The following is a 23,182-nucleotide window of genomic DNA, read 5'->3' as shown; positions in this document are numbered from 1 at the left end:
CTCTTTTCTTTCCTCCTTTTTTTTTCTCTCTAACGGGTGTAGCCCACCTAGTTCTAGTTGGACTGGTGGACCATAGAAGTTCGATTGTCAGGAAATAGTTGCTTTTTTCTTCTTCTTTTTTTTGCAGAGTTAAGGAAAACATTGGTGCATATAAGATGAGCACAGGATCCTACAGAATCAGAAAAAAGCTATTTGATCAGTTTGTGCGACATCAAAAAGCAATCTTTCTTTAATGGTGCTAAAGAAACATCTTATGCATGAGCTCTCCCTCTTTAATTTGTATGTAGACTTTGATTTGAAGTTTGATTTTGATTAATATTGGATGCTTAATTTCTCCTTTACCAGGGCGAGCGTTGACGCCTCTATATTCAATTCGTAATTTCAGTGTCCAATATTCGAAAAGGAAAAAGGTTTAGATCACTGTATCTCTTGGGGACTACGAGCAATGGGTTGTGACTTGTGAGCATTTGGGAGAACCCACAAACAAAGCTTTATATATATATATATAAAGTGAGAGGGAGAATGGTTTTTCTAATATGCTTTGTCTGCCCTTCTTATTCAACTTTTCAATAAACATTATGACGTCAGCCTATTACTCAGAATGGCTTAGGATGTGAAGACAGGATACCTTCCAGATAGCGTGGTGATGTTACACAAAGTATGATACTCAATGTCGGCAGAAATACATGTGCCTGCAATCATACAGGACCAGAGGAAGGAAGTCATCAGGTATGCTAAATCTATAGCTCCTGCAGGGAAGATCTTCTCTACTCTCAATCCCGTATCCGTTTCATTAGTTTCTTAAGCCACTCTGACCAACGCATAACTTACTTTTGTATAATTCTGCAACTTCTTCTCGCCATTAGAAACAAAGAAGAATTTTTATGTTTTTAGATACTGTGACAGGTGCAAGAAAGCATAATTCCACTTTGAAACAAGATAACAGGATAAGATAGGAAGATACAAGGAATTGTATTGGAAAAAATTAGCTGGTGTTCTTATCGCCAGAACGGAATATTCTACAAGAAAAAAAAATGAATTGGAGATACTTGAACACAGAACGAGGCACCTAGGTTTAACATTTTTTCTGATAATTTTTTAATGTCAGCTGCATAAAAGGAACTGCCTCGTCATTTCTGTACCATATAGAGGTGATGTTGCATCTTCTATACAATCTTCTGCTACATATTCACTTTCCCCAAAACAATCTCTTGAAGATGCCATGTCTTCGTTGTTTATCTGAGTTAGTTGAGAGAAGTAAGGTTTTGATGTAAAAGCACACATTTAGAATGCAATAAGAGTTTACCTGGTTGACTTCCAACAGCAGACAAGGCTTCTTCAGCAATAGGCTTCCACTGTTCTGCACAAGAATAATTTATCCCCAACCCAACACTCAATCCTCTTAACAGATTAACTGTTCGCAGAACAAAGAAAAGCTCCTCTGGAAAGCTCTGCAAAGTAATGTCGGATTAAACTTAAACTTCGGAAGCAGGAAAAATGACACAACCCCAGGTGAATGAAGGAATTGGATGGTACTTAGTTAACTTTCTAAAAATTTCCATCTAATTCTATTACCTTCTTGGTTAGTTATTTACATTTTGTTGCATATCGCGCAAAAGAATAAAGTTCATCTTGTAATAGAGTATGAGCAGGCCTTGTTTTGTTTATGTGACAGTTTTACACTTCAAGAAAACAGATTCATGGAATATATATAGCATCATTTCTGTCATCCCTCATACCAAGAACTTAATTGTATCCAAGAGAGCTTTACCCTCATGAAGTATTACTTTTTTGATATTTCCTGGATACTATACATAGAAACCAGGCAATTGCTGCCATGTTTCCACATATATTAGATGTCACCGCAATGCCTAATTAGGTACTTCCATTCTACTTGTCAAATAAAATATAACCTTGAAACTTTGGAGGATCACATTCTTCCAGGCAAGCCAGCACCTGCACAAATTCCCATGGAAATTCTAGATGCACATGCTATCTGAGGGATTGAAAAGGTTTAGCAAATATGCATGTTCTTAATGAACTTGTACAAAATCATGTGCAACAACACGCTAGTTGAAATAGTGGATAGGAAAAACAAATCAGACTAAGTATCACAGCACTAGATGAAAGATGAAAATCACTTCATAAAACATACTTCAATTTGTATTAATATCCCAACATTATTGATCATATTCTGCTAATGTTTATTTGGAATTGCACCTCCATTTGGGACAAATTTTCCCAGAATCTAGATAGGCAAAGTTCATGTTTTGTTGCAACCAGCTGACAATTGAAGGGGCTCGCATACCAGGCACAGGAAAAAGTTAATCAGCTAAGCCATAGCATGAAAAATTGATATTGCTAAAAAGATCTACTATTAAGATCAAGTATATACCTTGACTGATAGTTTCTTCAGTGCAGAATTATCTGAAAATGGGGTCATGGTCTTTACATGAGGAGGAAGCTTTGTGTCAAACATTCCTCTAGCCAGTTTCAACAATTCCTCGGATCCATCTGGACATTCACTTGTACCTATACCAAGTTCCCTAAAATCATCCATGAAATGTGAGAAATAAAGTACCCGTACATGGAAAATGACAAGTCAAACATGGAAGTTCGAGGTCACATGTAGGTAGTACCAAGAGTAATCCTCACCAAGCCAATAAAATGGGTAAATCTTGACAACAAAAGAACAGATGGATTCAAATAGAACTCTGCAACAGTAGATTCAATCCTAGGCTCAAGCATGAACACAATATAAGAAACTCCTGGGGTTTAGTTGGATCTTTATATCACAAGACAAAAGCCAACAAATATGGCATCAGAACAATAAATTTTTACAGGAAAAAGTAGTAAAATTGTTCTCATATAGGCATTAACAAAACCAACAAAACTTTGGGGATTCAAATAGAAGTAGGCATACTGAAGCAGGTCCACATTTAAGTGCAGCAGAAAAGATCACAGGACTAACTGTATAATTCTGACCCAGTTCCATTAATGCCTGGAATTTTCGTAAATATTTAACCTTAAAAAATCATAGTTTCTTCAACAAAAACACCATCCAAGTGCCTATTCGTAGCAAATGGACCATAATAAGCACATATACAGCTTATGAAAGACGTCCAGAAAAGGACCTCCTGGCATGTTTCAATTGGCAAAATCAAGTTACTCCCTCTCACAGGTTCAGTATATGCAACTTTTTCGATCTTGCAAAAAATCAAATTCTGGAACAATCTACTAATAGTTTGTTGCTGAGTTTGTATGCTTATAATGATTTCCAGAGGAACCACTCTCCAAATTGTTCCACATAAGCAACAATTCTACAAGTTCATGTTTTACAGATTCCACAAAGATGTTTCCAGATCCATTAGCAACAATTTGCTATTTTCAGCTAATTTGTCAAAATTGAAAGTTGGCATGTTGTTCATGACCCTAAAAAGAATAACCGGAACTAGTTCAGACTAGCCCTATATATAGGTTAAGGATTAGTCTGCAGATGAATGACTACGCTGACTGATTTACAAGTCTGACCAACTAGCCACTGGTTTAAACACAGTCAGTCAATAACTGACTCAAATGACTAGTTAGGGATTAGCCGCCAGACCAATGACTAAGCTGACTAAGTGCTTAGTCTGACTGTGGCAAACTAGTCACTGGGTCAAAACACAAATTGGTCGATAACTGACTCAAATGACTAGGCGGGATTTTGACAACTAAGATGTTCAACCAATCTTTTTGAAGGAGCCACATTTGTTAGTCATGATTCTTTTTCAATATCAAACATCGTTGACCTACAAGAATAATTTATGTGGAAAATAAAACACAGAGATTTAATAGCTTTTGCATCAGTATGATAAAAAAATGTATGCTAGGGCTAGTCAAAAGTACAAACTTTACAGGCACAAAGTGGTAAAAAATATTCAGAAATTACATCAATAATCTAGATTTTGCACTTCATATAGGATTTACTTTTTAGCAATACAAATTATTAAGATCCACTCCAAAATCTCTCCAAAACTTACATCTAAGGATAGAAGCCCACACCTGAAGCTCTCTGATGCCTTCAGAGGATTGTCAGTAACCATCGCAACCACAAGGTTGGCATATGCAAGCCTCACCCTATTAGTAATATGCTTTACTTGGCCATAATCAAGCAAAGCAACCTATCAAAAAATATGTCACAACTTTCCATTTACTAATAAGTTAAAATCAGAAGGAAATCTTCTCAACTCCTCGCCACAGAGGCATAAAGCAGAAATTCTCTGAGCGTAGTAGTAAAACTATACAGGACTAAAAAATGTAATGGAGTAAAAGTATAAACTTAAGGAATTTTTTGTTCTGAAGATCTCATTAGATGAAATAATTCTTTTACCTATTTATGTTCTTCAACTTTTCATTGGCTTGCTTCACTCTAGTGGCTCTCATGTTGTTGTAGGCTCAAAAATTGTCAGTTTACAAACAAATAGTAGATGGCTCTTTCTATCATCTAAATTCCTTATGTTGCATGCTTAAGAAGAAAACAATCAGATTAGTCTCTAAGAAGTTTAATATCTTTTTGTAATGTTGCTTATTGAGTATGAAACACCTGTTTCTTCTCTAAGATCAATGTTGAAACCTTATGAAACAGGCTAACACTCCTAGCATGTCTGTTGTGCTAAATTAATTAAATTATTCACAACATGAGCTTTAAATTAGAGGTGACTGGCATCACTATACAACACTGTCATCCACTTGATGTCCACTTTAAAGAGTTGGGCCCAATCTCAAGATAAAGAAGCAAAAGATTTCATAAAAAATTTTCACAATCTAGCAGTTCTACATGATTCCAACTTATGGAAACAGAAGCATGAACGTCAGAGGAGAGCTTGAAGGGAGGAGGAAGGTGAAACAACAGACACAATGATGATATGCCAAACTAATGTAAAATTTCATAGAACAAGGATCCATGTCAGAAGAATGCAACGTTCCTAGCATGCAAAGCATAATTTCTGCACTTGCCTCTGAGTTTTTGCAAATGAAAATATTCCCTGGATGTGGATCGGCATGGAAAAAACCACTTTTCAAGATCATTTGACCATAAGCCAGTGACAAACTGTTTAGAATTTTCCTGCCAATAAACAAAGAAACCAGAAACTGTGATCTGTGTTTGAGTTGGTATTTAATCAGGCAGATCAGTGCGCATCAAGACAGCAAATTCTGTGATTTTTTAACAACACAGAACTGAATTAATTAGTGATGAAGCCGATTATACTACAAACTACAAAGGAGTTCCACTGCCTAGCAACATGTGATATATATTTGTCATGATTGCCCATCATCTAGATATAGAGATGATAGAAAGAAGATATGGGATTCAAATTCATTAAAACCAATAAATATCAAACTAAAATCAATGGGATGACTATCAGGGATTTCATGCAAAAGTTGGCAACTGCAGAATAGTTAAAAATTATTCATGATTTGCTTAAGTAGCTAGATCATACTGCTTTGCCATTGCTGCCACTTTACCACCAGGGTTGATGCCTCTCTTGGCCATCTCCTCACCAAGATTCATAATTGGGGTTCCATCAATAAACTCCATCAATAAGACTCTCCTAACAGACAAAACAGGATTGTTTAAGTGGTCAACAAGAATATTTCTGACAATTCCAGCAAATCTTTAAAATGTTAAGAGATTGAAAATTTATTAAAGGAAAAAAAGAAAAACTGCTGGCTCATAAATAGCTAAAACACTTTATTGCCAAAAAACTGCAAAACAAGGCAGTGAAAAGAGTGGAAGCTAGAGAACATAAGACCACATTAACTATATCATGGTTTCAAATTGCGAAAATGTGTTAGAAATATCTTATGCCTAAGCTATTAGGGGAGGTCTCATTAAAAACAACGAACCCAACTCAAAGAAAAATTATCATGAATCTCACACTCTTCTAGATACAGAAGCCTTGGCATCCTCACTGTACATAAAGAGAACATAGTAAACAAAATGGAACTATCCTCCAGAATAGGAAACAAGCTTAACCCAGTCAGTGAGTAAGACTGACATTCAAGACTTAGAAGGTGCGAAATGAAAGAGAAAAGGAAGGTTCACGTTTTTGCATCTTTACATATACCTGACCACATTAAGAGCTGACAAGGTAGGCAGGACAAGAGAGAAACTGTGAAGAAAAATGTATTGATCATGTTTAGAAGCATAAAACCAAGAAGCACACAGTGGAGGAACATATTCACGTGATTGCTTATTTGAGAGCAAGGAAGCTTCCAAATTTAGCATGCCAAGGATTCAAAAGTTAATTCAGACTTTCCCTGAAAGTCATGGAGTCAATACCCCTTCCAATTTTAGTGTGATTGGCAAATACAAAGTAAAAAAGAGCTGTCCCTCAAGTTATTTGAATAGACTTTGTAAGTGAACCTTTGCCATGTTGATCGCTACTTTATGTGTTATCCATGTATTCATCGCTATCTTTTAGCTATTAGCAACTTCATATCCATTTGCTTAAGCACTCCAATTTAGTCCTTGAGGCTAAATTTGAGAACAAAGATTCTTTTTGTTCTGATAGATCACATAAGTAACCTAGAAAGGAGAAAAAAAAGATGAGCTACAAACATAATAGGTACAAGTTGTAAATGACATAATGCCAATTTTTTTAACAACATAGCTATTATAAGCTGCTAACCATGGTTAAAAATGCAAGAAAATTAAGCCTTTAAAGTTCAAACCTTGGATGGATTATCACTCACAATAGAGAGCAGTAGGATCGTAAATTTCCTACAAGTCAGGGATCAACTTGGAAAGGCACCCAAGTTAATAGCAGATTGCAACCAACTTTGTTCAGATAGTTAACTGAATACTACCAACATAGGGGTACATCCTTGCATGAGAGTGATACTCGAAATACCCTGCACTAGGTTCATGGTTACTGCTGGTGATGGAGAAGTGGTAATCTTTAATAAAAAATGTCCCCATTTTTATGTGATACATTTCTCTAGATATTACTCATTTCAAAAACTTGTCGTCATATTCAAATGGCTTCAATCATTTTAACCAAATTATTCCATGCATGAGGTGATGGATTATAGCCTGATGACAACAATACCCCTCAATATCAGAAACGTGAGATATATAAGGCCTAGGGGAAGCGATACATGATTTTTTACAGCAACTCTTGTAAATGAATGCCTTGAGAGAAAGCAGTTTCAGCGTAACATACTTGTCGACAAATTATACTGTCATCCATTATGTCAATGAGGAAGATTTTCCAAAATAGAAACCACAGATGAGAACTGAAAAATTGCCACTATGGATGACAAGATGGAACTGCTTGACACCAAGAAGAACCAAAGAGCACAGGCACAACTATTGCACCAATAATTTGGAACAATTGACATATCAAAAGGAAAAAAGGAGCAAAGCCAGCGTAGTACCTAGTATAAGAAAAAAGAAAGCTTTAGTCTATATATTTTAAGTGTTTCCATTTTTGTTTACTTTTTTCTTAGAGAATTTAACATATTCTTTGTCTTTATTAAGAAATACTGGCATAAATCTAACACTCCTTGTCATTATTTTCAATTTACACTTGAAATTTTTAGTGTAACAAATACGTTCACTTTTCAGAAAATTCTGTTGAGAAGGCCATTTTGAAAAAACTTCCAAGATAGAGCTTGCAAAGAAATTGCCTTGAACAATAGTTTACACTATGAAAAAGAGCTGAGAAGGTCAAGAAGGTCAAGAAAATCTGATCGAGACATGATGATGGAAGTCTAGGGTCAACTCCTTGACCAGACCAAGGAACAGAAGCAAAAGCATACTAATCAAATCCAAGATTGATACACAGAGTCGAAGTCTCTTTTAGTTGGAATGGTATTATGAAGGTGCTTTAGATTCCTTAATTTACAAGTAATCAAATAATTGAGCAGTCTAACATGCACAAAAAGTTCCAGAGACAAGATTTTTATACCATACCTTGTTGTCATCTCACTAATCACACGTGGCACAGTAACAGGGGATTTCTTGTTGCAGGTGGACAAAAAATGTCGTATTTTCTTCATAGAATCAGCTTCCCGCAGGAAATCAAACTCATACCCAACCTAAAGAATGTGCACATGACATAACCATAGATGCCATAGGAGATAAATAAAGTGAAGCAAGGCAATTGTTTTGAGAATCTCTACTACATGAAGAAGCCTATTACAGCATTTTTATGTCCATGTTTGGATATTGAAATTGCACTAAACCATTGTCACAAACATCATTTTCGGGTATAAAAAGACGAGCTTTTTCTTGGCTATAATACGGCAAAGTTATTTTTCTCAAGAAAATTTCGGCAAATTTTAAAAAAGCTAAAAAACTAAAATAAAATGTGAAAATAAAAATCTGGTAACCAAAAAATGTAAAAAACATTAAAAATGCAAAAAACGCAAAAATATGTAGAAACGTTAAAAATGCAAAAATAGAATAAAACGTGAATAAAACACGTTTTTTTCCCATTTTTAACAGCGTTTTTTCCCATTTTTAACAGCTGACTCATTTTTAATGTTTTTCTTGCTTTTTTTAAATAAAACATGTTTTCTGTGACAGTGCACTGAAAACACCTCAATGAACAGATAGGTGATATAAGTACAGTATGTATGCATTTATCCAAAGGGTAACGGAAAAAACAAGCCACAATAACAGCAGGTGTTAGCTAAGAAGCTCCTGTTGGAGAACAGCTAGGACATAACTACGTATTAACATATTACTCTTCAATCAATCCAAAAATTAGTTACTGATGGACAAGATTTTGGCAACTGAATACATAAGTAAGAATGAAATGCAGTAATCTTTGTTACAAATCTCAAATCTCAATGAATTTTATAATTTCCTTCAACCAATGTATTTATGCAGGCTTCAAGACCTATCATGGAAGCATGGAATGAATGCACCATGCAGGCATTAAACTTTTGGCTTAATTCATGAAGCAAGGGTTTCTGTTAATACATGATAAAATTATCAAATTGGAAAAACGGATAGAAACCCAAGATTAAAAGGTCTAGATGTTTACAGGACAAACAAACTATATGAGAAACTGGACAGAAAATTGGTAGCTTATAATGAAAATGGGGAGACTTTCTACATTACATTTGCAGAGTACATCTAGTAATCCAATCTGAATTTGTACGTTAACATGAAGCATTTAAATTGTTGTAGGATTTCCATTGACCTTTTTGAATCGGCAAAACCTCTAAGCACTGAAGTGCCACAGTTGCTTAGTGAAAATCGCATGTTAGTAGACCATCCTATCTCAAAAGCAAATAATTTATGCTAGACACTGAAAGGAGATCACATAGTAGGGGCAGTGTTGTACGTATCGTACGATACGTACCGTATCGTTTTAAAAAAACGGTACGATACACCCCCCGTATCGTAAATAGGTGGTGTATCGTTCCTGTATCGCACGTATCGTGTGATACAGAGCCCGTATCATACGATACGGGGCGATACACCCCGTATCGTACGATACGGGCTGATTTCGCAAAAGGGGGCCCGAGACCTACTTATTCGGCTTCTTTTTGAAAAAAAAGCCTCCGTTCTTCATTTCTCAAGCTTGGATACTGCCGTCAGGGAGGGCGATCGTCCATTTTCACCATCAAAAAGTTGATTTTCACTGTGAAATCGAAGATTAAGGGGTCGATTTGTGCGTGGGTGGTTGATTTTCGTTGGGAGGAAAGGGGTTTTCTTCATTTCTTCTTCGTAAGGTATGAAATCTCATGTTTTTACCATGTATTCATAATTTTTTACCGTATAACCGTAGATTGAAAGATTTTGAGTCTTTTTCATTAAGTTTATCATAGGATTTCGTTTTTTTTTTTTTTGAAGATATAGATCTCACATGGCAATGGTGCGAAAGGGTGAAGGAGAATAACAGCTTGAAACTCAAATGTAGCTTCTGTGGGAATACATTTTCAGGAGGGATTAGTAGAATGAAACACCATTTAGCAGGGACCTCCAAAGATGCGTCTCCTTGTGTTGGAGGACCAAACAAACCTTTGCCTCCATATATGCGTCAGCAATGTTTAGATATGTTTCATGTTTTACATCAAAAGAGGATACAGAAAGAAATTGAAGAGGCAGATGTAGGCTATAATGAGCCTTTGGAAGATGAAGAGGAACAGGAAGAAGCTTATGAATGTGATGATGAAGATGATAGCATTCTAAGAACAGATTTAGAGACCTCAAGAGGTAGAGATCTTAGAGGAAAAGGGATCATGTATGAAGGAGGTCGATCTGGCGTAACGGAAAGGAAGAGAAGAGGCACAGCAGATACGGTCAGGCGTGGTATGCGACCACATAGTGGTAGAGTTCCTACTGGTAGGTCTAGTGTTGGCTCTATTAAGAGCTTTCTCCCTTCATATACTAGCCCAGGTGGTCAGCCGCAGATTCGTGCTGCTATGACATCTAAAGATATGTTATATCAAGCACAAAAGATGGTAGGGAAATGGTTTTATGATGCATGTATTTCATTTAATGCAGCTAATTCTTTTCAATTTCAAGCCATGGCAGATGCAATTGCTTCTATAGGCCTCGGATTCAAAATGTTATCATATCATTAGTTGAAGGGTAAAATTCTTCAAGATACAGTGAAAGAAATGTCTGAACATTGCGATCAATTGAAATTATCTTGGAAGGAAACAGGTTGCTCCATTATGTCAGATGGATGGACTGATACAAGGTCAAGAACACTTGTAAATTTTCTTGTTTATTGCCCTAAAGGTACAATGTTCTTGAAATCTCTTGGCTTGTCTGATGTTCCTAAGACTGCTGAGATTTTGTTCAATGTTTTTGATAATGTCGTACAAGAAGTTGGACCTGCAAACATTGTACAGTTTATTACAGATAATGCTGCAAATTATAGAGCTGCAAGAGATTTGTTATTTCAAAAGTATGGAACATTCTTTTGGAGTTCATGTGTCACTCATTGTGTTAATCACTTAATCTTATGCTTCAATATCTTAATGAGATGCATGATATGAAATCAGTCATTGACCAATGTCAAGAGGTAACAAAATTTATCTATAATCATGCATATGTATTGAGTTTGATGAGAAAGTTTACAAAAGGAGTTGAATTGATACGACCTGCACAAACTAGATTTGCCACAAATGTATTGACTGTGCAGAGTGTGGTGAAATAAAGAACTCCTTTGAGGCAGATGTTCGCTAGTGAAGAATGGGTTGCATATCCACATGCTCATAAAAGAAATGATTCTTTAGTTGTGGATATCATATTTAATAATGAATTTTGGGAATCATGTGTGAAGCTATTGAAAGTTTGTGTTCCATTAGTGAAAGTCCTCAGGTTTGCTGACAGCGAGGATAGGCCTTCCATAGGGTACTTATATGAGGCCATGGATAAAGCAAAAGAGGCAATTCGAGACAACTTAAAAGGAAAGAAAAAGTTATATATGCCCATATGGAAGATGATAGATAAAAGGTGGACTGGACAGCTTCATCAACCTCTTCATGCAGCAGCTTACTATCTAAATCCTGCAATTAGATTTTCTCCTACATTTAAGAATGACAGAGAAGTCTTAAGTGGTTTGTTGGATTGTATTAACGTGTTAGTGGCAGATTCTAGAGAACAAGATGCCGTCAGCAATGAGTTAGATCTATATGATACTTGTTATCGGGGCATGGGACAACCTGTCACCATTCGAACCAGGACAACTATGCGTCCAGGTAAATACATAGAAATGTTTAATTTACTTTGCATTTGTTACATTTGATTCTTTTAGAACTTTCACATTGATTTGTTATAACGTTATAATTTTTTTTAGATTTGTGGTGGAATAGGTATGGGTTTGATTGTCCAAACCTAGCACGTTTTGCAATCAAAGTCCTCAGCCAGACATGCAGTGCTAGTGGATGCGAAAGGAACTAGAGTGTGTTCCAACATATCCATAGCAAAAAAAGGAATAGACTCGAACATAAAAGGTTGAATGACTTTGTCTTTGTTCGATATAATATGAGGTTGAAACAAAGGTAATATAGCTTAATGTTTACATTTTTTGTACAATATATTTATATGAAATTATATAGTAACAAGTTTTCTCTTATGTAACGTAGAGAATTACAAAAAACATCAGCAAGGAAGCACACATCTCAATTTGATCCTATCAGCTTGGAAAACTTTGACGATTTGGAGCCATGGATTGAGGAAGAACCAGCTACAATATTTGATGATGAAGATCTTGAGTGCTTCAACCTTGAAGCTGAAGCAACAGAAGGCTTTGTTGATGAAGGAGAGTCTGCTAGTGCCTAGTGCTACTGCTGGTGCTGAATATGTTGGTGAGGATCTTCCAATTCTTGACGATGAAGATGAAGATGAAGATGATGAAGATTATGAATGATGAATCATTATATGTATCGAACCACTTAAGAGTTATGAATCTATGGTTGTTGAACACTTGAATGTTTTATTATCACTTCATGACTTAAGCTTTGTTGATTGAAATTGAATGATATTGCTATGAATTTTGATGTCTATGAAGTATGAAGTATGAATGATGAACCGTGAATGCGTAAGTTTATAGCATTTAGCAATAATAAGTCTATCATTACCTAAAACATGTTTTCTATGTAGAATTTATTATTTTTATTTTTTCTGATTTCTTTTATGAATTTTCCGATTTTTTTTAAATTTTTTCTGATTTATTATTATTATTTTAAAAAAATTTACGATACAGTTACGATACGTTACGATACGGCGTATCTTAAAGCTCGACCGATACGCCTTACGATACGCGTTTTACAACATTGAGTAGGGGAATTAAGTGAACCTATAAATCACTTATTAAGTTCATCCAATGCATGTCGTCAAAATTCACCTAAGTTTATGATTTTTGTTTATAAAAAAAATGGTAATCATCTCCAAAATAATAGTCCATAACAAAGAATTATCCCAGTGGATCTATGTTATTGATAAAGGGCCAACAACAGAAACAAAACAGTTTAGAAAACACAACCATAGAGATGACTCTGGGTCTATTTTGGGGCATTGTTAAAATATAAATCCTTCACCAACACGTTGAAGAGGAGTCTCTTAGGATTCCACCTCCTTGTAGAATGTGTTAAAATATTTAATGTCCTTGTAACATGTGAAGAGTCTCCTAGGATTCATATCCTTGTTATATGGGAAGTCTCCTAGGATTCTATGTTGTAGTTAATATCCTTGTAATATGTGAAGTCTCTTAGGTTTCTATGATGTAATTAATGTCCTTGGAGCTTGTGAAATCTCCTAGGATTCTACGATTGGAGACTCTTAGAATTCTGAAAATGGGATTATAAATAGAGGCCGTGCAAACCATTTTGGCTACGGCTTCTTCTCCTCAGTTTCTTCTTGTTTTCACTCTCTCTCTCTCTCTCTCTCTCTCTCTCTCTCTCTCTCTCTCTATCTCTATCTTCCTGCGTGAGTGCTGTTTTCGGGTTACAGATATTGGTGCTACATTTCTATCAGGCATCACAAGTCATACCTCATGAGAATTAGAGAATCTAGTCTCTCATTATAGAATCTACATTACAAGCTAATGACAATGACAAAGTTCACCCTGACACTTGTTAAAGCATTGAAGGAAAGCTCGGTCAGTTCCACGTATGTAAGGATTCACATGTGACATTATTTCCATCAGAACTTTAAGGGAGTTTCTTATGATTATGGTACCTAAATACTTGTAGGTAATAAGTATGGTGAACCAACAAACCATAGGCTTCATACATTTAGACATTTCTTGTTTCTCCTTTTTCCTCCTTTACCAAGCCACTTTCCTCCATATTTCTCACCCAATTAGGCAAACAGAGCCAATCTTTCTGGTCAAGATAAATGACTATAACATGCTTATCATTTGGTATGATGTGTATAGTATTAAGAACTTATGATGTAGATGCAGCCATGACTAAAAGCATGGCATGGTCCACATTGTATGATGTAAATCATTTCTATTGAGCCCAATAGATCATAAAATATCTTTCTGAGAATTAAAAGGTGGAAAAGACAAGGTAAGATCATGTGTAGGATGACTGTAAAATAAGCATTACCTGTTTCTCTAATTCATAAGTGACAGAAACAACGTCAAATTTAATTTCTTTCTGTAAAAAGGTAGCAAATGCTCTCAAGTTACGTATATCTGCCATCATTAGTTCCTTAACTCCAGGATGCTGCACCTGTCAGGACATGCAATTAAGCTTATTAGTTTTAACAAACTTCCACAATGTAAGGAGATCACTGGATGATAACTGACACATTATGTTCATTCTTAACATCTTTTGGTTCCTTTAAGAAATAAAGGTAAATTTCACATAGTTTCTTGTAGAGTCTTCATTTAGATTTTGATCTATGTTAATAAAATATTTTTTCTTATACAGACTTTTACTGATAAAATGGTTCAGCTCAGATACATCTTTCGTTTTTTGCATTATAACTACCTTGACAGCAACGTCACCTTTCCTTCCTTTGATCCTTGCCCTGTGTACCTGTCAGAAAAGTAGAACAAAAAGCACGCAGTAATTTATAATCTGTGTGTAGATAGCAGTGGAGAAAAGGACTGCAACTACTAATAAATTGGAAGTCCACTGTGCAAGCTCTTGTCAAATTTATGAATTCTTCTGTCTCCCATGACAAACAAAAGCAGTCCTCGTAATGAAATTTCATGTAAAAGATCAATATCAGAATTAAATCTACCGATTCAAAGGTCACCATGGGCAATAAATAGCAATCCTGGAACTTATCATTCATGATAAATAAAATTCAACAATTTGATATCAATGTATGTGTGATGCTTCTGAACAATTTGTGATTTTTTTATGCATGTTGACAATCTAGAAAGCAGTTGCTAACATATTAATTAAACTCAACAAAGGCATCAGCCGAGCACCAGCACGGTTTTTCATCAAATAAAAAATCCTGAAAAAGGTTATACGCTCCACATACATTTCCTTTTACATGATGATGAAAGGCAACATTCAAAGTATCTGTTTACTAAAATCTCCGAAATGTGTTGTTGCAATTTTTTTTTAAAGCCACATCAAACTATTATATCTTATCTGCTTCCTACACTCTTTTATAGATTGAAGCAAGCAGAAAGAGTAACTATTACTGCATAAACTAAAACTACGCATTGTGCTGAGAATGTTTCAGAACAGTAAATAGTTCAACCTTCACTGCCGCCCTTGATCCACATAGTTGTCGTGTTAACATTTTATGAATGCAGATATTTACTTAATGATCTTCTGGACTTTATCGTTTGTATCAGTAAGTTAATATTCAAGTGGTGAAGTACAAGGGCAGCAACATCAGCTTTATTATTTCACTCGGAATCAGGGAAGAAAAAGACACAAATAAGAATTAGTCTTCATTGTGTACGGTAAAGGACATGTAAGATGTTATGCTGAGCTGTTGCCTATTTTGCTAGGAATTACTAAATTGACCGTACAAGCAGGACATGCAAAGCAAAAGTTAAAAAAGAAAAAAAAAAGGCAGGACGCTCCCATGGATATGTTAAATCTGTTCTGGGTATGGGTAAGAAAAACTGCACGCTGTCAGTTTCCATTGACCCTCCTTCGATGACTGGGAAGTTCCCTTGTAAGTTGTTCCTATTAAATTGATAATTGTTGTCGAACGAAAGCGAGACACGAAAAACAATGACGAGCAAAGAGTTCAGAACCTGTGCAATTGAAGCAGAACCAATAGGAGCTTCGTCGAATCTCTCAAACAGTTGGCGAAAATTACCACCCAATTCCTCCTCCAAAACGGTCTGAACCACATCGAAAGGAGTTGGTGGGGCTCGATCACATAACGTCACCAACCTCTTAACCCAAGCAGCTGGTGCCAAATCCGGTTTCCCAACCAGCTGAGCAGCCTGATTCAAGCCATATTGGAAGAATGTGAGATGCCGTCGTGCTACAACAACAGCATGGAGCACCATTTTTTTTTACCAGCGAAAGAAAACATGAAGAAGAAGAAGAAGAAACAACAAGAACGACACCAATTTAGCAACATGGGTGGCTCAAAGAACGCAAGCTTTCTTTCTTCACCTTGAGAAAGAAACCACCAAGTTCAGAGCACATCGAGTAGAGCTTGTCTGCCGCGACCTGATGCTGCCTCTCCCACATTTCCTTTTGCTTCGCCTTGTCTTTCACGAACCCCACCCGAAACTGGAACGCCTATCCAACACAAATGCGGTCAACATCTAGCTAGACTAGCTTCTTCCTTACACGCACACACACAGCAGAGGGTAGTCACCTTGTAACCGAGATAGACGTCGCTTGCTCTCACCCAGAACTGAAATGATCTCTGCCATGGTTGGAGGGCGTTGCAGAGCCCCTGGACTGGCCCTCCCTCTGCTTTGCTGCTATTGTTACCAAGACAGAGCATTGAGAGAGAGCGGTGTCGTCTCTGGACGTACTGCTTCTGTTGCCGTCTGCTGGACTGGCCAAGGAGTCCACACGCAACAGCAGCGGCGGATAACGGCTCCCAACCGAGCGAGGGACTGACCGGCTCCGAGGTGGTGGTGGTTTTTCTGTGGGCAATTCTCATGGAGGGGGGCCTACTTTTAGAATATAAATTCCAATCAGTCTCGTATCTTTAACTTTGCTGATATCTAATTAACTAACTTTCTCTCACAGAAAATTTCAGATAAACTACATCGTTTATAAAGCTACAGTGACCAGTAAATTACAAGAAGAGGCAGCGGAACGAGGAAAGTCCCAAAAAGTATCATTCAACTGTCAATTCTTTTGTGTTACTTTTTTTAATACAATACTAAAAATAAAATATTTTTAGTATCTTTTTTACTTTAAAACTGCTAAATAAAAGCTTAAAGTACACTCTTGTGAACTATAAACAAAAAAATCCTCCTTGCAGACTAATTATATTCATCTTTTTCTGCTCTTATCAACTTCTACGGTTAGAAGGGGTACGGACGTTAAAAATAAAATATAATATTGAAAAAAAAAAGGTTAACGTTTTCTACTTTTCAAGTGAATGAAAGTTTATTTTAGGCTGTTAATTGAGTTCCCATAGAAACGTAGTACTCACTAAAAGATCACGGAAAATGATTCTTTTTAACTACAGGCAAAAGGTACGAAACAATGGAAATTTACCAAAAGAAATACAACAAAAAGCCATTTTCTCGCCAAAGTGAAAAAGAAACGTCTCAAAACTCTCTTGAAAGGAGGGAACGGGTAAACTTGACAACCATATTAATAAAAAGACTGAAACCAGTAATACAACACGCGGAATAATTAGCAATTTAGCACAGTTATTGTGCCTGATCGAATTCACAATGTGACGACAAGGGCATCTGAATTTGTGTACGTGCTCACAATCTCTCCCTGCCCTTCTTTCTCTACTGATGTTTAATGATCATGGTAGTGGTTTCCCTTATTCACAGTTGCGTTCATGATGGCCGTTGGAATCATATTTCCTATCGCATTTCCTAGCATTGTACATCGTCCGAAACAATGAAGCAACAAAAAATATTGCAACAGGTGAGTCAGGACTAGCAAACAGGTAAATATTGCAAAATGTTGCAATACAATGGTTAAATTCATTTGATTAGTGCAGCTAGAGTGAGCGAATCATGCGGCAGCCTACATCAAGATAATGAGTGCTAGAAACAAAATGAATGCTGCGGTCTGAACTAGTGAAAAACATGCTATCAATGTCCAATCACATTTAAGTTACCCAAATGAAACTCCAGAATGCGTCCATGTATGAATTGGCTTTACCCAGCTTACATTCCGGATGCACCTATGAGTTGCCAGGGTTAGACAAAGCTATGCAGGTGAAAAAAATTGAGCATGAAAAATTATCCTTCTCATTTGACAAAATATAAGGGTCTGACGGCACATCATTCTTCGTCGCTTAAAGATCAATCCAGGAAAAAATGTACATCGTGAAAAACGGCACGTACAAAAGCATCACACTTCTTCCACGAAGTACAAGCCTAGAATCTAAGTGGATGCACTGTCAATCTGCTGTGCTTTCCAATGAAGTTCTAAAACTGCTGCAGCAATGTCCACCTTCCAGATGCATAAGTTGAACTTCAGCTCTTGATCCTACCAATACAAGAGTTAAGTACATAAGTAGTAACTCGATGGTACTCAAAAAAACAACAGCTAGAATTTGACAGCAACCAGCTAGCAAAAACCTACTCTTGCTGAACTTCAGAATCTTCATTGTTGTTTAAACTAAGAGAACTGATCTTCCCAAAAGACTCTTTTGCATTGTCTGCAGCATTACCGAAGAAGTCTTTTACTTTGTCAAGGACTGTTTTTAGCTCTTCTTGTGTCGGCAGCTGAGAAACAGCACAGACAAGAACTAAACAGAAATCCGACAACATAATCCACACTCACAAATTATATAACTAAATTGAAAATTTTCTTACTGATATAATGATTCTTCCATACAACATTTGTAAGTTTGGAGACATATTAATTACATATAAAATATATTTCTGAAAATTCCCACTAAATTTTGCAAAACTGTTGAGAAAGCATCAGAAAGAAAGTGACAACCTCAAGGAACATTATCTAATAAATCAGCTTAATTGTTTCTCACTTTTCTTTTCTGTATGTGAATTTGTGCCTTTTAGTCAGTATTTCAGCCAAACTTTAATAAAGCTCCCACTTCAGATTTCATTTAAAAATATAGCAAAACCATTTCAAAATTGATTATTGAAACTATTTTGACAACAAGAGACCAAAATAAAGGAGTTGATCACAATAAACATGTTATTAGAGAGAAACATCTCATCAAGGATAAAATTTTAATATTGCAATTTAGAAAGCATGTCAAAAGACCATGTGGTTAGCTTATTGTGCATCTGGAAGTGCTAAATTCTTTATTTGTTTGCAATATTTCATAGTAGACCGGAACAGCCACATACTATCACCAAGAAGATTCCAACTTAATCACATGATAGTGAATACAACCCAAAGCGGGTAAAATAAAAAAATATTCAAAATTTTGTTTTGAGTTCATCAAGGAAATGAAAACAAAATTTACCTCAATAACATCAGATGTAGCAAGTGCAGCTCGTAAGTTGCTATTTTCCTGGGATCATGAAAACAGAAATTGAGGACTTGATTTTCAAAGAAAGAAAACAAGTATGCTTTAGAGGTAGAGTTCAAAGAAAATTACAACAAGCTTGTAGCCGTATCTAAACTGAGTAGATGTTCTTAATACACGGTATTGTTTAAATGCTGACTTTTGAATCTCTTTCTCATCCTGCAGAAGTGGTAACAATGAAGAATTCAGCAATTCAGGATAATCCCTGCATACGTGCTGAATGATGTAGATGCTGTAGCATATATTTCTGACGTAAGAGATGGAAGCTTGGGGCCCCCTTCACTTGAGCTTCAATCCAGCTTTGCAGCGGAGACATATTATCATGAACTAAAAAAAGATCACGTGGCAAGATAGTCAAGTGAAATCAAATCATACATAAAAAGATTATTTGCCAGGCAAGTTTTCCTTACCATGTCAGCAGGTGCATAGATAAAACAGCTGAAAAATGACTAATGCTGCCAACCTTCTGGACCAGAAGAAGAGACACCATTGAATAGGTTTCATACTCTTAGATACTTTCCATTATCAACTTAGTAGTTTTCAGACACATACCAATGAAGTTTTATATAGTATATACATCCAACTTTTCTTCTAAGCCTCAATAACTTAGAACTAGCAACCCTCACAGTATTACTTTCCTATTGGTCAACTAGGAGTAATTTAGCCTCGCAAGGTGGTCCTTGCTGATTTGCATGGGATTCTGATTGTAGGTTAATCCTAAGTCAGCTAAGTGATGAATAATGCTGACATACTTATGTAGTTGCTCTAGATGTCCTGATGAAATACCAAAACTAAAAGCAATGTATTTTATTGGGAAATGAGCCAAGAAGTTCATTCATAAAAAACCTTGCAAATCAAAGGTTAAGTGTGCATACAATATGAAACGGCATCTCCATGTATAAGGGAAAAACTATTTTGCTTCAAAAAGGATAGAAAAACAAACAGGAGAACAAAATACTGAAAAAACTCAACATGATAAGCTCATATAAAAACAGAAAAGCCAAGAGGTTTACCTGACGTTTCAGTCTATACACATTTAACAAAAATAAGCTACCACCTATAATATATTAAGATAGTAATGTTCTCTTGCAAGATCATGCAGTATGAACAAGGTTCTCGCGTCAGGCCAAATGTAGCCTAAAAAAAAAAAAACACAGCATGTCCTAAGTGAACCAACCCTTCGGATTACTATGAGAAACATAATTGGATTTCGGAAGTAGCATGACCCAATTCAGAAATTTCACCCAACTGAGCACATCTAGCATATTTTTTCATAGCAGCAAGATTATTACAACTGACTCCATTGAGTTCATCAGCATAGAATTCAACAAAAAATAAAAGAGGCGCACATGCATTTCACACAGCATAGAGAAGTCAGAGATAAGATCTGAACACTCATAAGTGGAAAAGGCACTGCATTTCATTACTTGAATTCAGTTAAATGTCATATGCTATTGTATATCATTAAAAGGAAAACAAGAGTAAAATAGCAAGCCAGAAACCATTTTTGATGATTGAAAAACTCCTTTTACTATCTATTTATGCTGTCACCGTTTTCTTCATATGTCTAGACACATTCTGAAAATCTACAGCATTTGTAGGGAGAAGTGGAAATCTTTTTTTCTTCAAATATACATACTTAAGATCTCATAATTATTATGTGGTAATTATGCAAAACATTGTTTCATGTATGAGCAAAGTCTTATAATTCTATCATCTATAGAAACTAAGTAACAGTTTCATTTTTTTCATTTGATTATACACAGTATCTCTGTATAACATAATTTTCTGTGAACCACCTGTGCAGAAGATCCGTATTTCATTGCTTATCTCCAATAGATATTTCACTGTCATTGATCGATTGTCTAAATAACATTTTTCTGGCCATAGAATTTCAAGTTTGAACAAAATAAGGCCAGAAGAAACACAAGAAAATGGGATTCAAAAAACGGTGTTGAGCATCACAGGAAACAGTGAAAAAGTATTGCTTGACCAAGAACCTGTATTTTTGCAATATCAGGTAATTTTAGATGTCCAACAGTTGTGGATACAATGTAAGAATTAAATATCCCAAGGTTTAGAGCTTTTTCTTGACCTGATTTCCATCTCCAAGAAGCAAGTAACATGATGCATAACTTTGTCATTTGAAATTAGAATCCACACATACGTTTTAAGAAGAATGAATCAACAATCAACAAATGAATCAACAATTGCATTACTCTGTAAATTACAGCAGCCAGGTTTCTTGCCAAGGTATCCTTATAAATGTACTTCCCAAGGAAATTGTCTTTGGCAGCAACCATTATCTTAGCTGTCGTACCACCTGTGACAATGCTTAGTGGGTACCAAAGATAAACCTGAAATTCCACAAAATTGAACCCAAAAAAAAAAAGTCTCAGCTTAACTAAACAAAACCAATTATTCTCTACTGAAACAGGTAACTCAATAACGCTAATGGGAAGAGAAAAAAAAAAGGTAGCCAGAGATATAGCCTGAATGATCGAATTTAATCACATTAACCGAGAAAACCGACATTTGATTATCCAAATGACGCAACAGAACAAAAGTTGGCATGGAGAAAAAAACAGTAGGCACTCAGCATAAACTTCAGATTGTCAACTACAATCACAATAACTGGACGAATCTAGTCATTTTGTCCATTCAGATGCTCCAAGAGAGAACAAAAGAAGAAGAGGAAAAACGGACGTTAGCAGCTCGGATGAAGATGACGAATTTTGGGTTGCCATCGTCTTCGATTTTGGGGAGCGGAGGAGGTTGAGACCGCTGGTACTGTCGAGGGATGATGTTCTTCTTGCCTTTGGCCTTCACGACGAGAAGCTGCTGCTTATGATGCTGGGTTCCCTGGGAAGAGCACCATGAGCTTGGCACCCTCAGAGGGGTGCCAAACGTCGTGGTTCGATGGTCCAGAAGGCCTCCATCAGCTCTCGCAGGAGAAGTTCGAACCAGCATGTTCATGGCCGTCGCTGCTTCCATGGTACACAGGGAGGCGCGAGCACACGCTGCAGAAATCGTGTGGATAGATGACGAACTCTTATTTCCTAATTTTTCAGTTTTAAAATTTTGTTTCTTTCAGTTACGAGACTAATTTTCAAACCATATCTTGTCTACAGAACTGATATTTCTAAATTCCATTCTACGCCTCTGGTTTTACCAAAAAAAAAAAAAGAAAGCCCACTAAAGTTTGTATTTATTCAAGTTAACGGTGCAACATTTTTCATAAAAGTGAGCCAACAAATTCCCAATCCAAAAGATAATGTATGAAAATCATGAAATATCATAATGACAACTTCTAACTTTTGGACCCTTATTAATTAAGCTTTGACAATTATGTAATTGGACTTAAACCTTCAAGTAAAATGATATCAAAGTTCAATATTATAAACCATTTTTAACATAAACTGGAAACGATCGGCCTAACCTTAGATTGGCGATTGATTGTCAAGATATAAGAGCTTTAAAATTTTTAGAAGTGCAACATATTCTTTTGGTATTATGACCAAAAAATTGGTTGCAATGAAAATTTTCCTTTTCTCTAAGAAAATGGATCGCATCAAACTTTGATCCGACCCGCTTTACAGTAAAAGCACACGAACGTGAATGGATCATCTGCATGGACCCCACGAGAATTTGTGAAGCCACTTATTTTACGAATGAATGGCTAAGATTGTCGCAGGTGTAAGCTTTTGAGGTACACAAACACGTGATGAGACGTGGAATGGGTTGTACAAGGCCTTTTTTTATCCATTTCTTTTCTTTGTCTTTTATAATTTATAAATTTATATTTCCTTGGAAATTGTGTAATATCATCCAACAACGCTAAAATCATGTCAAAGATACGTGTTTGGCATCAAAGCAGTTTCTATAATAGAGTTAAGCAAAAACCAGTTTTTAAATTCATCAATTATACATCAAAGCAGTTTTGTATGTAAAATCAGGTTTTCTAGTTCATTCAACATAAGTTTTTGGGGTAATGGGTTTCCAATAAATGTATTATGTGACTTGATTCTCTTTAGGGCGTGTTTGAATGGAGGAGAAACTTGTCGTGTGACAGGCCTTCCATGA

At 36.1% G+C, this 23,182-nt stretch overlaps 2 protein-coding genes across 3 annotated transcripts; both read right to left on the bottom strand.

Moving 5' to 3' along the window:
• Window positions 1–948: 948 nt before the first annotated feature.
• Window positions 949–16,571, bottom strand: LOC116247838 (uncharacterized). 2 transcript variants are annotated; one of them, XM_031620197.2, is made up of 12 exons: window positions 16,271–16,571; window positions 16,063–16,191; window positions 15,693–15,887; window positions 14,455–14,502; window positions 14,068–14,193; window positions 7,961–8,085; window positions 5,484–5,594; window positions 4,999–5,107; window positions 4,045–4,163; window positions 2,396–2,546; window positions 1,307–1,451; window positions 949–1,239 (listed from the first exon to the last, which is right to left on the bottom strand). In XM_031620197.2, the coding sequence occupies exons 1-12, from the start codon at window positions 16,562–16,564 to the stop codon at window positions 1,190–1,192; spliced, it is 1,602 nt and encodes a 533-aa protein (XP_031476057.1). In that variant the 5' UTR covers window positions 16,565–16,571; the 3' UTR covers window positions 949–1,189. The 2 variants fall into 2 exon arrangements, 1 of the variants encoding a protein (XP_031476057.1); XR_007572487.1 differs by lacking the exon at window positions 949–1,239 and having other exon boundaries at window positions 1,313–1,451; window positions 4,023–4,163.
• A 1,252-nt stretch (window positions 16,572–17,823) lies between these two features.
• LOC116247839 (protein HHL1, chloroplastic) lies at window positions 17,824–22,149 on the bottom strand. Its single transcript, XM_031620199.2, has 6 exons — window positions 21,806–22,149; window positions 21,319–21,456; window positions 19,172–19,258; window positions 19,037–19,084; window positions 18,184–18,326; window positions 17,824–18,087 (listed from the first exon to the last, which is right to left on the bottom strand). The coding sequence occupies exons 1-6, from the start codon at window positions 22,091–22,093 to the stop codon at window positions 18,075–18,077; spliced, it is 717 nt and encodes a 238-aa protein (XP_031476059.1). The 5' UTR covers window positions 22,094–22,149; the 3' UTR covers window positions 17,824–18,074.
• Between the last annotated feature and the right edge of the window lie 1,033 nt (window positions 22,150–23,182).

The sequence above is a fragment of the Nymphaea colorata genome, chromosome 2 (genome assembly GCF_008831285.2).
Source record: "Nymphaea colorata isolate Beijing-Zhang1983 chromosome 2, ASM883128v2, whole genome shotgun sequence".
In the NCBI taxonomy this organism is placed as follows: Eukaryota; Viridiplantae; Streptophyta; class Magnoliopsida; order Nymphaeales; family Nymphaeaceae; genus Nymphaea; species Nymphaea colorata.
This window is presented reverse-complemented; position numbering and strand designations above follow the sequence as displayed.

Coding starts and splice junctions, on each gene's coding strand:
- LOC116247839 (XM_031620199.2), bottom strand. CDS start 22,093: ATGGAAGCAGCGACGGCCATGAACATGCTGGTTCGAACTTCTCCTGCG. Junction 21,457..21,805: donor TCTTCATCCGAGCTGCTAAC/GTCCGTTTTTCC, acceptor GTGGAATTTCAG/GTTTATCTTTGGTACCCACT. Junction 19,085..19,171: donor GATACGGCTACAAGCTTGTT/GTAATTTTCTTT, acceptor TCATGATCCCAG/GAAAATAGCAACTTACGAGC.
- LOC116247838 (XM_031620197.2), bottom strand. CDS start 16,564: ATGAGAATTGCCCACAGAAAAACCACCACCACCTCGGAGCCGGTCAGT. Junction 16,192..16,270: donor ACGTCTATCTCGGTTACAAG/GTGACTACCCTC, acceptor TGTGTTGGATAG/GCGTTCCAGTTTCGGGTGGG. Junction 14,194..14,454: donor AAGGTGACGTTGCTGTCAAG/GTAGTTATAATG, acceptor ATGTCCTGACAG/GTGCAGCATCCTGGAGTTAA.